The sequence below is a fragment of the Muntiacus reevesi genome, chromosome 12, assembly GCF_963930625.1.
Source record: "Muntiacus reevesi chromosome 12, mMunRee1.1, whole genome shotgun sequence".
NCBI lineage: Eukaryota > Metazoa > Chordata > Mammalia > Artiodactyla > Cervidae > Muntiacus > Muntiacus reevesi.
In genome coordinates, this window is record NC_089260.1 from 63,006,427 (window position 1) to 63,023,203 (window position 16,777).

Sequence of the window (16,777 nt, forward strand, 5' to 3'; positions counted from 1 at the left end):
TGGATGTGAAAGGGAGATGAAGAGAAAAGAAGACACATTCATTCCATTCAGTAAATATTTATTGAGCTGCCAGGTACATTTCTGATGCTGGGAATATAGCAGTAGTTAAATAGACAAAGAACTGCCTCTTGCAGTTGACATTCTAATCACAGAGAAAAATGATAAGCAAAGAAGCAAGTACAGAACAGAATGATCGTAAGTGACTGGGGTGCAATTTTTAGGTGGGAGGTTGGGCCAGGAAAGGACAGAGTGGGTAATAGCTCCCTGCTTCTAGTGTGACTTTTTTCAAACTAAAGTACTTGGCCTTCAGCCAATGGGCTTCATATTCTTTCTGGAACTTCTGAGGAAGAACTCCTTTGCCTGAGTCCCAAACCAGGGCCTTGATACACTAAAGGACTTTAAAAAATCCTCTCTCAAGACAAGAGCTTAGCAGGGAACGCAATTTTTGTCTTGCAGCAAAATCTTATTTTTGAATGTCAAGAGCTAAATGTTATCCCAGTCTATCTTTTTAGTCTTTCAATAATAAGTTGTATATCACCCTCAAGCAGAAGAATGGCTCAGGTGAACTGGAATAAGGAAAGGTAAAACGCATAAGCACACCAATAATTTGAAACATATCCCATTCTCATGATTACTAAGCTCCTACGAATGCCAGACACTGCCAACACCTGACGGAACAATGTAAATAAAACAAGGTGCTTTGCCTCAAAAGTCTGATGGAGTCATCTGTAAGATGAACAGTTGGGACCAGATTGATGTTTCTCAGTGTTATTTGCATTTGAGACAGGACAATATTTTAGTATGTCAGTTCAGTCACTCACTAATGTCTGACTCTTTTCAACCCCATGGGCTGCAGCATGCCAGGCTTCCCTGTCCATTACCAACTCCCGGAGCTTACTCAAACTCATGTCCATCGAGTTGGTGATACCATCCAACCATCTCATCCTCTGTCATCCCCTTCTCCTCTCGCCTTCAATCTCTTCCAGCATCAGGGTCTTTTCCAGTGAGTCAGTTCTTCACATCAGGTGACCAAAATATTGGAGTTTCAGCATCAGCATCCATCTTTCCAATGAGTATTCAGGACTGATATCCTTTAGGATTGACTGGTTGGATCTCCTTGCTATCCAAGGGACTCTCAAGAATTTTCTCCAACGCCACAGTTCAAAAACCTCAATTCTTTGGTGCTCAATTTTCTTTATAGTCCAACTCTCACATCCATACATGACTGCTGGAAAAACCATAGCTGTGACTAGATGGACCTTTGTCGACAAAGTAATGTCTCTGCTTTTTAATATGCTGTCTAGGTAATACCAAGCCATCCTGCACTTGGTAGGGAATTTAGCATTCCTTTTCCTTACTGTCTTAGTTTGCTAAGGCCTCCATAACAAAAATCTCTCAGGCTGGATGGCTTAAACATCAGAAATGTAATTCTCAGCGTTCTAGAGTCTAGAAGTCCAACACCAAGGTGTCTACTGTTTGATTTATCCTGAGGCCCTTCTCCTTACCTTACAGATGGTCATCTTCTTGCTGGGTCCTCCCATGGCCTTTTCTTTGGATCCTCACATCCCTGGTGTTTGTCTCTTCTTGTAAGGACATCAGTCCTATTGAATCAGGACCCCACCTTTATGAGCTCATTTAATCCAAATTACCTACTTAAAGGTCTGTATTCAAATATAGTCACACCGGGGGGTTAAGATTTCAACATATGAACTTCAAGGGGAGACAATTCAGTTCATAACACTTGCTCAAATAACTACCGGTAGTGCCAATCAAAGATAACCAAAGACATTCCGACCTATTCACAAATGGATCCTAAGAGGATGGTCTACAATATTGAGTATTTTCATAGCTACTTTACTTGATTATAAATGCCTGTTTACCTACCAGTTTTGGCTATCATCTGATGACAGGTGAGATGATTCTTTGCAAAAAGCGCTTTTTATTTTTTGGCCATGCTGCATGACTTCTGCCATCTTAGTTCCCCAAGCAGGGATCAAACCCAGGCCCTTGACAATGAAAACCCTGAGTCCTAACCACTGGACCACCAGGGAAATCCCAAAAAGTACTTTCTGAATCAACTCCAAGAGAAATCCAGTGTGGTACTTCTTTCATGAGGTAAAGCTGATAATATCACCTCTCTTTCAGACTTTGCTTATCCTAACTTAATATACTGTGAAGCACAGGCAGAGTGACTTAAAGAGTTATCTATATAGTCCTCCCTACATTGAATAGACTTTTTTTGACAAATGAATGTCATAAAAGTCAATAGCACCTGTTCTAAGATCTAAAATGAATAGGATTTAGTGAGGAATGTAGAGGGAAGACGTCTCAGGGGGATTAAAAAGTGATTTCTAAATAGAAGAAGGCAAAGCATGACCCTCCAACTGAGCTGCAGTTAAGATAGTAGACATGGTAACCAGGAAGTCTTTTGCATATGATTTCCATATTAATACCATGTATTGGAGTAGGAAATGGCAACCCACTCCAGTATTCCAGCCTGGAGAATTCCATGGACAGAGGCACCTGTCGGGCTACAGTCCCTGGGGCTGCAGAGTCCTGAGTGACTGAATACACACCCACATGCATGCACACTCTAAGTAGTTTTAGTGCCAAGTATGGGAATATGAGCATTCCACATATGCTATTATTTGATTTACTATTGTTAAAAATCAACTAAAATAGGGTATTTCTACAGCTCCTCAACTCTTCCTCAACCTCCCTCCTTCGCCTTCCATACACACACCTCTTGAGCCAACTAGGAGACAGAGATACCGAGAATAAGAAATGAGAATGCCCTGGCCTAGGGAAGTGATGGAGGGAGAGCTGAGGCCTGGACACATTTGAGAGCTGTTCAGGAGGCAGGAACAGCAGAATTTGGTGACTTTGGGTTGGTTATGATCTAAGGAATGAATAGTCAAAGTTGGTGCTGGGAGCAACTTTCTGCCTGGGGATGGCATTCACTGCAGAAGAATATCCAGGAGAAGGCATGGGTTCGTGACTTTGAAAGAGATCTATAGGGCTGCCATTTAGCAGGACAGACTTTGTTGAGGGCCTCCACTCCCTCTGCTTCCTTTTATCTTAAACTCTTTGTGTCAGTTTCCTCAAAATGCACAAAAATGGACAACTCACCACTTCACCATGCAGGATGGCTGTGAGGATGAGATGAGAGAACGGATATGCCAGTGTCTGGGACACAGAAAGCATCGCACAGATATTCTTCTCTGCCTTCCTTCCTCCTGGCAACTCTGGGTCTGTGATTCTACAGATGTTACTCATCCTGACCTGTGAGTACATCAACACATCTAGGGATGGGCTCAGAGACAAAGGGTAAAATGAAGAGGCTGGAGGAGGTAACATCTCGTAGGTGGTGGTTGTTTATTCGATAAGTCGTGTCTAACTTTTTGTGATCCCATGGACAGTAGCCTACCAGGCTCCTCTGTTTCCCAGGCAAGAATGCTAGAGTGGGTTGCCATTTCCTTCTCCAGGGGATCTTCCTGACCCAGGGACCAAAGCCATGTCTCCTGCATTGTCAGGCGGATTCTTTACCATCTGAGCCATCGAGGAAGCCCCAGTATCTAGGAGGGGTGCTGACTATTGGTAGATTGATCTGAAGTTAAGAGGGCAGGTGCACAGATGGAGATAGGAGACTGATATCCGAGAGAGTAAGTCGAAAGGTGTCCGGAAGAAATTCCCCTGCTTTCATAGTTCTGACTGGTAACCACTCTGCTTTCCAGCATTTGGTGTATCTAGAAATGAATCAAGTGTCCTTTGCCATAGTCCAGGCTTCACACCTCAGATTTCCAGATGGTGTTCTTCTGGGTTCCTGAAAATTTTGAGGTTGGACTTTCAACTTTCTACATTATTCAGCTCTGTGGCTATAAAAGAGAACTGGCCTTAAACACTGACATTCTCATCTGCAGCCAGATTGAAGCCTGCTTCATCTTGATCCTCTGTCTGTTGGAGGGTGACTGGCTTGCAGTAGGGTAGGAGCCAGAATGGGAACCTTGGGGACAACTAACCGTAGAGAAAATCTGGCCAAAGAGGAGAAGGGACCCTTAATATTCTGGAGACTGGTGTTTGGCACCTAGCAAAATTCTCTCTCTGTGTCTTGTATTTAATTCCATATGGTTCCTATTAGAGAATATCCAGGCTTATAATCCTTTATTACATTCAGATTTTACTTTTGTTAAATCACATTGCTACAAATGTCACATTTGTTTGCATCAAGATGCAAGATTATACTGGGATGTGTTAATCTGCAGCATTATTTAAATTTTGTGCCAGTCTCACCAAACAGCTGCCTCTGGAGCCACCTGCTGACACAGTTTAGAATTCTGAGTATTTAACATGACTAAGGAAAGAGCATTCCAGGCTAGTATGAGAAAGGGACAATCTAGACTCTGAGCTGTGATCCCCTTTACTTGCTCTACCAGAATAAAATCCGGACAGACATTTCTTTTCCTTCACAGCCCAAACACCCATCCCTCCCACCCACTTTGAAAAAAGATGTTGCAGTTTCTTTGGCATCTGTTTCAATAAAATGGTCCTCTGCCTTGGAAATTTATGGGTTGTGGCTTCCAATATCTTTGGAGCTCTGTGCCAGCTCATACATATTCCTTAAACTGAGTCTCTATTTCATTAGAATCCACCCTGGAGGTGCTGAGTCATGGACATTTGGAGCAGGGATTATTTCAGTAGATATTCTTGGCACATATTCTCAGGCCAAATAATGCAGGGAGGAGTGGGAGGAGAGATTATGAAAAAAAAAAAAAAAAAAAAGGAGCCAAAGATCTGTTGAAAGCACTGGAAAGCTCACCACTAAAAATATGTAATCCCTAGACCTGGGAAGATGTGCATCATCATACCCAAGTCACTGTGGCTGAGGTTTGATCTCTTAGTTAAGAGTCACAAATCTTGTATGTGAGGTAAAGAACTCGCTGATTAGGACATCATGCTGCTTCTCATGACATGGCCTTGCCCCATCTGCCAATCAGGGATTCCATCTTTTGAACCACCTTCTGATTTAAATGTCCCTGCAAAGGATAAAACCTGACAATGGACACTTTAGTATGAGTTGCTCTGCTCATATAATCAGATAAACAAAATACCATATATCCTGGGTGGCTTAAATAACTTTCAACAAAGTTGAAAGTCTGAGATCAGGGTGCCAACATGTGGCTGCCTTCTGTGCCCTCGCATGGTATGGAGAGAGAGGATGTGCGATAAGGGGTGAGAGGAATATCAATCTTTGGTGTCTTTTCTTATGAAGGCATTAATCCCATCATGAGGGTCCCATTCTCATGACCTCATCTAGACCTAATTACTTCGCAAAGGCCCCACCTCCTAATACCATCACATCGGGTGTTTAGGTTTTCAACATATGAACTGGCGGGGAGGGGCACAGTTCACGCCATAGCAAGTACGAAGTTTATCTCTCAGACACACGAGCATTCCTGGGCTGTGGAAAAGAGCAGAGAGGAGTTTCTTCCTCTGGTGGTGATGGGGATAGTGGCAGAGAATCAGCAGTGGCGGGGCACTTTTCACCATCTAGGGTGATCGGAAAGATGCAGGGGAGAAGGATTGGATTGGTTCCTATTGTATAACAAGAATTTGACTGGCCTTTGTCCCTGGGTCCTGGAAGTGAGGAGCTTCTCAGGTGGCTCAGTGGTGAAGAATCCACCTACCAATGAAAGAGACTCAGGAGACATGGGTTCAATTCCGCAGTTGGGAGTGTACCCTGGAGGAGGAAGTGGCAACCCACTCCAGTATGCTTGCCTGGGAAATCCCATGGAGAGAGGAGCCTGGCGGGCTACAGTCCATGGGGTTGCAGAGTCAGACATGACTGAGCACACGCACACACACAGGCTTGCAAAAGACAGTACTGACTAGAGTTGTTGGAGGACATTGAGGAGAGTGCCGTGTCCCCTCAAGAGTGTTTCTAGAAGAAAGCAGTGTCAAAACTCCTGAAAGAGGACTTGGGAACCAAAAAATACCGATGTGCTAAGAAGGCAGAGGTCATTGATGATCTTAGTGATTCATTGTTCTTTACTACAGGAGAAACGAGTTAAAAGATGAGTGGGAAATGATAAAATGGAAACATCAGGCGTTAAAAAATAAGAAAGAAAAACTGAAGGACTGTTTGGGGATGGTGGTGGGAGAGTCAGGAGGTTAGTTGATAGTGTAAGGATCCCATGAAAGTAGGAAGGAAGGTGACCGGCAATGGAGGGCTCCTTTAAAATGCGAAGGACCAATCCTCTGTTGTAATTGGAGGGAAGGAAGAGACGCTTGCACTGCAGACTTTGATGCGGGGAGATCAAGGGATTGATTTCTAGTTTCTCCGTAATGAAGGAGGAAAGTTTGTTTCACCAAATATTATTCACAACGTTGCCTCCTAAACTAGTTGTTTTATATGTGGATGGATGCCTTCGCTCCCTGTTTCACAGATGACTAAATATACCTCCCAGTTCACAGCGGTGGGAAAAGAGTCGGCGCTTAACAAATACTCGCTTCTTTTTAATTCCAATGATGATGAGAAATCTGATGATGCCCCGATGGCAAGGAAAAGTATCAGCTCCAACTGGTCCCCTATTATAAGGTACCTGATAAATGTGAGGTATGAGAATCAGAGTCGGCAAACAGGTCCACAAGGAAGAGGAATACCACCGGTACACTCCTTCGTGTCCGGGACCAGAAGGGTTAAGATCAACGAGAGCCAGCCATCACTGTTTTCTAGAGAGGCTCCGTCAAGCCCACTGTGGGAGAAGGGGGAACTTCCTGTTTCTGACTTCCGGGTTTGAGAAGTTAGGACCCTAGGTTGGTGGGGTTAGAAGTAAAGTGGGCTTCTAATCCCGGGCCTGCTGGGGGTGTGGGGCGCTTTATACGTAGCCCGCAGAACAGTGAGTTCCTTCTCGGGGAGGGGGACGGAGCCGAGGGTTTCGGGCAGGAGGAGCGGAAGCTGCGTCGCCCAGGCTGCAGTGTTCATCCTGCAGAGGACGGCCGCTGCTGTGAAGGGCGAAGGCCCAGCATCTCCAGCAGCTCGGGCCACTGCGCCTCCCTCCCCTGCAGCGTCGCTGGAAGCACCGTGTCGACTGGAGACGATCTGTTCCCCTGGAACTCACCCGCAGTGTACCCGACCTGTGCTCCTTGCCGGTGCTTTTTAAAGCTAAACTGCAGGCAGTGCATTTTCTTTGGGAGTCTTTAAGCCGAAGCACTGTCCCGTTCCTAATCACCTGTTTGCTCTAGGCAGTAAAAACAGCCTTTCTCTGTGGCGTAACATCTTAGGGACAGCCTTTTAATACCAACTGTGGCCTTAAGTTTGCTACCGTTTTGCTGAGCCAGTGTTTCTGATGGTTCCTCTGTTACCAGAATTAATAAGTTTCTTAGCCGGGAAAATGGTAGCACGGGAATCTTACGTAGACTTCTGCTGCTTTTGTAAGGACTGTGAGAGGAGTATGTAACTCGGATGGTAAAACATTCCATTTGAACAACTTTTTTTTTTTTTGCGTTCAGGTGTATGTTTTTTCCCCTACACAAACATTGAGCATACTTGTAATTTAGAGAAGTTTCATATATATTGAAGGTGTTTAGAGAATGCCAGCTTCTTTTGATATAAGGTCTAGGGATATAAATTGGTTTTCTAAAAATGCAGTCAATATAGGAATTCCCTGGCAGGCCAGTGATTAGGGCTTGGCACTCTCATTGCAGGGCCTGGGGTTCAATCCCTGTTGGGGGAACTAAGATCCCACAAAGGCTTGTGGTGCAGGCAGTAGGGGAGGTGCTGGTGATGGAAGTAAGTATATTACAAAATAAAAGCCCTGATCATTTGCTGGTTGGAATTATGCCCAATTTCTGCTTTCTTCTCTAGTTGTTTACTGTAATAGATAAGAGTATTAAATTCAGTGTCCAACAGATTTGGGACTGAATCCTGCTCTACCATGTTGCGGTTGTGTGACTTTGGGAAAGTTTCTTAATGTCTGTTTTGTTCACCTATAACATGCTGGTACCTGTTTATACAAGGCTTTCCTGGAGGCTCAGTGGTAAAGAATCCACTTGCTAATGGAGGAGGTGCGGGTTCTATCCCTGGGTTGGAAAGATTCCCTGGAGAAGGAAATGGCAACCCACCCCAGTATTCTTGCTTGGGAAATCCCATGGGCAGAGGAGCCTGGTGGGCTGCAGTCCATGGGGTTGCAAAAAGAGTTGGGCATCACTTAGGAACTAAATGAGAACAGCAGTACTTTTATACACTTCAGAGAGCTCTTGTAAGAATTACATGAGAAAAGTTATGTGTAAGGTATTTGGTTCACTGCATGACACTTAATAGGCAGTAGCAGATTGAAAAGTATAAATCTTTTATTTTCTATGTGTGTGCCTTCTTTTAAGCTCTCATTTTTCTTGAATTGTGCTACTTTTTAATATCCTGAAATGGATGCCAAGACCATATATCATTGCCTTCCAGTCCCTAAAGTAGGTCAGGGGTTGTAATTGGGTCCAGAAGATAAAGCTTAGGCTGAAAGGGATATTGTGATTATGACAGAGAGTAAGAGACAAGGAAGAGGTCCCTTGTTAGCCTCCCTTTTATAATTAGAGATCATTGGCTGTAATTATTTTAGCTCTACTTCATCTTAATTTATTGTTACTAGTCAAGTAAATCCTAACTTTTGTTTGAAATTAACTTCAAAGGTTTCATCATTCTGTCAAGGACCCACTTATTCTTTGTAAACTAAACAGTTTCTCTTTAGCTGCTTCTTATTCCTAAATTGATTCCTAAATTCTTACTATTGGTGCCTTTTCCAAAAAACGACTTCAGTTTTTCAACCAAAAGTGTTTCTGAGTTCCAAGTGGACAGTATTAATATTCTATTTTTAAACCTTGATCCTCAGACTTTATTGTAAAGGTTTAATTTTTAAATTATTTCCCTGGGAAAGGTAAATCGGGTTAATGCTTGCTCGTAAATAACTTGAATCTGAGGTTAGATTTTCTGAAAGGATTTCAAAAGCCCATGTTTCTTATGTTCGGTATGGTCCGCAGATCATTAAGTGCTTAACAGTTGTTGTGTTGCAATGGTCGGAAGGAAGGAAGGAGAAATGTTAACAAATGCTTTTAAACATAACTTGTTTCCTTCTACAGGATTTCTGATCCCTAATCTGACTGATCATTGTGATGGAACAAGAGCAAAACCTATTGGTCTCAGATTCTAATGGCTTCACAAAGAAGCAGAGTTTGAAAAGCACTTTTACAGGTGAGAGATCAAGAAGATGTGAATCCTTTGGGAATTTTTTTAAGACATGCTGTAGAATGTATAGAAAGATCAGGGCATTAGAATGAGACAGACTTTAATTTGATTCCCTTGATCTGTCACAAGCTATGAAAACTCTTACAGCCTCAGTTTTCTCATCTTTAAGAAAAGTGAATGATAATATCTGTCTTGCATATTTTTTTAAGATACTGATGTATATAAAACTACCGTTCTTAATAAGTAATGGGTATCATTGCTATTTCTTTGTTTGCTCAGATTTTAACTAATATTTTTATCTAGTTTTCACCTCAGATAGTGTTCTATTCACTTTGTCTCTTACTTTTTAAAGTCTTCTAGAATAAAATTCAGTTAATGTATTTTTATTAATATTTTGATATCCACCATGGCAATTGGTGAGAACTAACCAGACATATCATTACTGTTTTTATAAATACAAAAAATTCACCTGCTTCTGATGAACACATTGAGTAAAAGAAATAAAACTAGCTGTAAACACTTTTTTTCCCCCAACTAATAATTGTTTAATATTCTTCTGGAAACACTTTTTAAATCTAAAACATTTTACAAGGTTTGAGTTTGTTATTCCCTCTCTTCCACTGTAATTCAGAATTTCTTCCCCCTGGCAGAGACTAGGGAATGTTTAGAGTATTTGTTTATTCCTGCAGGAGATGAAAGTAAGAATAATTTGAAAACTGTTGAATGCAGTAACTCCAAGGCAGATAAAGAGAGAGCCTCAAAATGGTCTAGAAGTGATGACCCAGAAAATTATAAGGATGAAGACACAAAAGAAATACTATTGACAGGGTCCCAAGGAGGTAAAACTGAATGTGATGATTCCTGTGAGAATGATAGCAACTTGGAGAATCAGGGAAATTGTACAGAAAAAGAGGAGGAACAATGCAATCACTGGGGATGGAACCCAGGAGAACATACTGGGTCTGCTGGCCAGCAGAACCCATCGTTTAGGGACAAACCCTACAAATGTTCTGGGTGTTGGAAAAGCTTCAGTAATAGTTCTCATCTTCGAACTCACCAGAGGACCCACTCAGGAGAAAAACCTTACAGATGTTCTGAGTGTGGGAAGTGCTTTAGTAACAGCTCTCACTTGATTCAGCACCTGAGAACACACACAGGCGAGAAGCCCTACCAATGTGGTGAATGTGGGAAAAGCTTCAGCAACACCTCCCATCTTATTATCCATGAACGAACTCACACGGGAGAGAAACCCTATAAGTGTCCCGAGTGTGCAAAGAGTTTCAGCAGCAGCTCTCACCTTATTCAGCATCACCGATCACATACAGGTGAAAAACCATATGAATGTCCGGTTTGTGGGAAATGCTTCAGCCATAGTTATGTGCTCGTAGAACATCAGAGGACCCACACTGGAGAAAAACCTTATAAGTGCCCCGACTGTGGGAAGAGTTTTAGTCAGAGCTCTAGTCTGATTCGCCACCAGCGGACACACACTGGTGAGAAGCCCTACAAATGTCCTGAGTGTGGAAAAAGCTTTGGTTGTAATTCTACTCTAATCAAGCATCAGAGAATACATACGGGAGAAAAACCCTATCAGTGTATAGAATGTGGGAAGGATTTCAGTCGAAGTTCAAACCTGGTTACACATCAGAAAATGCACACAGATGACAAAACCTATCAAAGTTCTGAATATGAAGAAAGTTTGAGTCAGAACTATAGGCTGATAGAAGAATGCAGAATTCAGCCAGGAGAGAAGCCATATAAATGCTGTCAGTGTGGAAAGAGTTTTGGCCTCAGCTCTCATCTCATAAGACATCAAAGAACACATACAGGAGAAAAACCTTACAGATGTTCTGAGTGTTGGAAAACTTTTAGTCAGAGTTCCACCCTGGTGATTCACCAAAGGACACACACGGGAGAGAAACCTTATAAATGTCCTGAGTGTGGTGAGCGCTTCAGTCAGAGCTTTAACCTTATCAGGCACCGGAGGACCCACATGGGAGAAAAACCTTACAAATGCAGTGACTGTGAGAAATGCTTCAGCCGAAGTGCCTACCTCAGTCAGCATCGGAAAATTCACGTCGGAAAATCTTTTGAGTCTCCTGAAGGGGAAGATTTTCCTCATGGATGGACTTGGAAAAACTATTCTGGGGAAATAGCACTCATCCCTTCATTTTCGATCCCAAGTTCATCTCCCTCCTGAGTCCTAAAGTCTGTTTCTTTTTCTTTTCTCATCAAAAATTATAATTAAGATGTTCTCAGTTCACACTGTTGCAAAATTTGTTTGGTTTGTTTGGCAAAACATGTGGGAAAAGGCAACTTCCCAGCTTGAAGTTTGGGAAGACCCAGATTATCAGGTCACCATATTTGCCCAGTGAGAGATACTGCCAGTGATGGAGAGAAAGAAGAATATTTTTTATTTAAGGTAAGGCAGTAATAGTTTCAAAGGAAAACATGGAGAGAAATCCTGGGAGACTAAAGATGAGATGGTCATTGAATCTTATTTCCTGTTGCCTGACTGGGTGGTGACAGATTATTGCTGTCCTATGGGTTTGCCCAGAGAGATATTTTTTTGGACAGATAATGTGATTTCCTGGCTGTTTTGTTGAGTCTTAAGGAAGAGAAGACTAATTTTTTTCAAATATGTTATTTGCTGAAAGTTAACTTTTAGAACGCATTGTTCAGTACAACAGCCACTAGTCACACATGGATAGTTAAGTTTAAATTGATTAAGATGAAATCTAACATTGAGTTCTTTAGTCATGTAAACCCCTTGCTGAATGCTCAGTAGCCACTGGGGGCTGCTGTTTTAAATATCACAAAAAATTCTTTCGAGATCATCATTCTTGACAGTTCTTGTAAGACTATAAGAAATGTGCTTTGGGGATTCTGTTCTCCAAGAAGAATTACAATATAGTCTAGGAGTAGATAGAGTTTTGAAGGCACTAGGTCTAAAGTTTCACTGTTTTGATGATTGTATGTTTTAGATTCAGCCATCTCAGTTATCCAGAGATATGATCCCATTGTCTTGGCCAAAGTCAGATTAATAGGTAGGATTCATAATTCTGTTTTGAATTTTTCTGTCAAGTGGTCCTTTTCCCTCAGTTTTCCTATTATATAATTCTTCATCAGATCAAAGACATTGGGTTCTTTTTCTCTTAATTAACTCACTGAGTCTGAGCCAGTGTCCAGGGACAGTTTGACACTGGAGCCCCAGATTCCTAAGTTCCAGTCTCGGCAGTTTGCTTTTGCCTCTTGATGTACATGGTGTATGGATCTGGTAACCAAGACACTGTTCTCCCTGTTCATTTGTCCAGTGGGAATGGTGTGCTGTAAAGGATTAAGATATTTCCTCTGCCCCCACCTCCATTTTTTCCTGCCACTGTAAAAAGGTAGATGTGTAGGAAGGTCAGGACTTGCCCAGGATTTCATCTTTTTTTTTTTTTTTTTTGAATCAAAAATACATTTTTTGAAGAATAAGTAGAGATGTATATTAGGAATGTGGAGCCAGAAGAGGCCAATTACAGCTAGGGCAGAGGGCTCTCTGTGACTGGTGGGTAGCTGAAGTCCATGGGGATTTTCTTCCATGACTGTGGTGCTCCTGGTACTGGCAAGGCAATTGTGTCTTTTTATATTGTTTTGGGATTTAAAAATGAATCAAAGCTGATAATTAATGGTATTCAGGAAGTCTTTGGGGGTGATTTTCTGCTCTCAGAAAGGGGGAAAACCTTATGGGCATCTTTGGCTTTAGTGTGACTCTTACTCAAGCATCCTGTTACCTTTGTATGTTAGGCAGTGTTACCCCAATTGTCTTAAACTGTGGTATCTGAGGATAAGTGTTTACAGTATTCTTTTTTTTAAATTAGTTTATTTTTTAATTGAAGGATAATTGCTTTACATAATTTTGTTATTTTCTGTCAAACTGCAACATGAATCAGCCATAGGTATACATACAGTATTCTTTGTTGTAGACAACTGAGAGTTTGATGTTTGATGAGAGTCTGATTAATGATCAGTTGCAAAGAAGTAGCTGTTGGTTTGGTTCACAATCGTGGAGCCCATTATGTGTGGCAGGTAACCATTCTGAACTTGGTTGCTCATCTGTAAAATAGAGATGATGTCTACATTGCATGGTTTTGGTAAGGGTTAAATGAGTGTTTGCAAAGCAGCTAGCACAGTGCTTAAAATATGGCTCTAAATAAATGGCAATTATTATTAATTGAAACAAATTGAAAAATATCCTCCATACATTTTCAGAAGCAGCAGTACAGCCCCAAACTTTCCTGCTTGTGGATTCTTTATGATCAGCCTCAGGAACCCCAAGGAATAAGGTGTTATAGAAGCACAAGACTAGTGTGTTTTAAGTCTGCAGACTGTCAAAAGCACTTTATTTGATTTGGCTTATTGAATTTTGTTGTTCATGAAACAAAGGACTCAGTTTAAGTCAAGAAAGAACAAAACAGCAAATTCAATTTTAGTTAATTTGCATCTGAAGAGATTGACAACTGTATAACTTGTGTCCTATTACTGTCCCTACACTGTTTTATGACTGCCCACAATTATATAAAACCTACTTCACAAAGCTTGATACCTGTAGAAGCATATATGTTCACATTTTAGATGGATTTAGATGGGCTTCATTAGTAAAATAATTTGGCAAGAATCTCCTTGAGTTGAAAATTTAGAAAACTGAAGAGAGATTTGTTACTTAACAATGGAGCATTTAATGTAGTCAGATGTAATCCTATTTGATGCCTTTGCCTCACTTTAATGAGTCAGCAAATAGGTTCTTTGTTTAGCTCCCCCAAAAGTAAATATTCTCTGTATTCTCTGTTTTTCTTGCCAGCACAAAGGATTCAGCACCTGAATAAATAAAGCATTCTTATTAACAAGTGATGTGTTTCATAGTTTCTTTTCAATTAAAGAGAAGACTCCTTCCTGTATTCATTTTTTCCTACTCAGAGTAGGGGCTTAGATATTTTAGCCCTACAGTGGAATGGGGAAATTAATGTTAATGCTTATATTCACAGATGTAGCAGGGAACTCACTCCCCAGTTGTTTTATAGCCTACCAGAAGTATGCAAGTGTAAATCTCTGTTATAGTACCTGAGATAAAAGTTTGCTTCCACTGGTCTGGGCTTCCCTAGTGGCTCAGACGGTTAAGCGTCTGTCTACAATGCAGGAGACCCGGGTTCGATCCCTGGGTTGGGAAGATCCCCTGAAGAAGGAAATGGCAGCCCACTCCAGTATTCTTGCCTGGAAAATCCCATGGACTGAAGACCCTGGTAGGCTACCATCCATGGGGTTGCAAAGAGTCGGACACGACTTTCACTTTTTCTTTTTTCCATTGTTCTAAGCCATTCAAGTTTAATCTACCAGATGGTCTTCTCCTTGGTGCTGTAGAAGTTTCCTTACTGATGATGAGAAAGAGAGGATTATAGTCTGTGTGACAATTGCTCCTATACATTAGTCCCCACCTTTGCCAGTAACCATTGTAATGACAAACTTATTGCTATTTATTCTGTATTTGAGTTTGTGTAATTCCTTTCAAGCAGCATAATCATTTGTTCAACCAAAATCTACCCGAAACCTAGTATGTGTTTATCAGAGGTCATATAGCAGTGGGAGGCAGAGGTAAGGATAGACTAATAGAAGGAAAAATATGCCTTTCAGATAAATCCTTTCTCCTTGGCAGTTCTTTATGCTTATTATGTTGACCCCTCCATCATCAGATTTAATAACTGGATAGTCTGATGACCTTGAGATAACTATAGATCAAAGTGGGTTAGATTTGCTCTGAAAATACAAGCTTGGTGAAGTTTGACACAATACTTGTTTTGCACGTAGTAGTGTTTATTACTGAGTAGTTGTCACGTGCTTTTATGTTTTATGCTAATGTCTTAGACTATGTCTTTCCAGGATACGTGTTTCTACTAGACTGTGAACTCCTTGAATCAGAGAATGGATTTCATTTTTGTAATTCTAAAGCCTGACACAAAACCTGACATGTGAAGTGTTTATTGATTGGTTTTGGTTGAGGGGTATGCACCAGTGGATAAAGTCAACTGAGTTAGGTTGTACACGCTCAGCATGCCCCCAGGTCCCTTTAACACCATTGCTTATCCAGTCCACAGAAGCTGGGCTGGCTTGGAAATGAAAGTGACTGCCTTAGGAGGCTGGGTTTGTCATCACAGTAACTCTAGAGGACTCTAAAATGGCCTAGTCGTTCAGAATCCTGTAAGACCTTGGGCTTCTGACTTAGACTGTCTAGGAGAGGTTTAAAGCTTGTTTCAACTTCATGTTTCAGTTACTTACTTTGTACTATCTTTACCTTGTAAGATATGGTAAGTAGTGAATGAGGTGAGGTACCTGGCATATCATAAATGTTAAGGACATCATGTTTTCCTTCCCTGATCACCGTTATTTGCTCATAATTCTGCCAGGTATAGGCTCTGATCATGGAAATGTTTAATCATTTATTGGCTATATTGTTTCTTGGTTTCTAAAATAAAGATATTAAGAACATTTAGTTCATGGGTTTGTTATGAGTATCTGAGATGATGGATGTAATACGCTTGGTGGTGGTTTAGTTGCTAAGTCATGTCCAACTCTTGTGACCCCCTGGACTGTAGCCCACCATGCTCCTCTGTCCATGAGATTTCCTAGGCAAGAATACTGGTGTGGATTGCCATTTCCTTCTTAGCATTGCTGATATCTAGTAATCACTCAACGTTAGCTGTTGTTACCTTCATAAAGTGGCTCGAGACCACCATGGGTCTTTGGATTATATTTGAAGGGTTATCTCAGAGACATGGGTGTCCCCTTGAGCCAGTAAAATGGTGCAGTCCTTTTGGTTTTGTTTACTCCATGAACATGAAGGGGCAAAACTAGAAGTGTATATAGTAAGCGGAGTATGTAGGCTAATAAAGTAGCATATCATTATTATCAGCTTAGTTCAGTTGCTCTTCATGTCTTAACTCTTTGCGACCCCGTGGATTGCAGCACACCAGGCTTCCCTATCCATCACCAACTCCCAGAGCCTATTCAAACTCATGTCCATCGAGTTGGTGATGCCATCCAACTATCTCATCCTCTGTTGTCTCCTTCTCTTTCCTTCAGTCTTTCCCAGCATCAGGATCTTTTCAAACAAGTCAGTTCTCCGCAGCATGTGGCCAAAGTATTGGAGTTTCAGCTTCAGCATCAGTCCTTTCAATGAATATTCAGGACTGATTTCCTTTAGGATGGACTTGTTGGATCCCCTTGCAGTCCAAGGGACTCTCAAGAGTCTTTTCCAATACCATAGGTCAAAAACATCAATTCTTTGGTGCTCAGCTTTCTTTGCAGTCCAACACTCACATCCATACATGACTATTGGAAAAACCATAGCTTTGACTAGATGGACCTTTGTTGGCAAAGTAATATCTCTGCTTTTCAATATGCTGTCTAGGTTGGTCATAACTTTTCTTCCAAGGAGCAAGCATCTTTTAATTTCATGGCTGCAGTCACCATCTGCAGTGATTTCAGAGCCCAAGAAAATAAAGTCTGTTA

The 16,777-nt window shown here is 41.4% G+C and overlaps 1 protein-coding gene across 2 annotated transcripts; it reads left to right on the forward strand.

Annotated features, from left to right (window-relative positions):
- The first annotated feature begins 6,793 nt into the window (after nt 1-6,793).
- ZNF572 (zinc finger protein 572) lies at nt 6,794-14,110 on the forward strand. Of its 2 annotated transcripts, none has more exons than XM_065903307.1 (3): nt 6,794-6,813; nt 9,127-9,238; nt 9,922-14,110. In XM_065903307.1, exons 2-3 carry the CDS (start codon nt 9,160-9,162, stop codon nt 11,430-11,432), a joined length of 1,590 nt encoding a protein of 529 aa, XP_065759379.1. In that variant the 5' UTR covers nt 6,794-6,813; nt 9,127-9,159; the 3' UTR covers nt 11,433-14,110. The 2 variants fall into 2 exon arrangements, with proteins under 2 accessions (XP_065759379.1, XP_065759378.1); XM_065903306.1 differs by lacking the exon at nt 6,794-6,813 and adding an exon at nt 6,838-7,449.
- The last annotated feature ends 2,667 nt before the right edge of the window (nt 14,111-16,777 follow it).

What these genes read in the sequence shown, in the direction of transcription:
- ZNF572 (XM_065903307.1), top strand. Translation starts at nt 9,160, where the DNA reads ATGGAACAAGAGCAAAACCTATTGGTCTCAGATTCTAATGGCTTCACA. An exon ending in TTTGAAAAGCACTTTTACAG is followed by an intron (nt 9,239 to 9,921) that starts GTGAGAGATCAA and finishes TTATTCCTGCAG; the next exon opens with GAGATGAAAGTAAGAATAAT.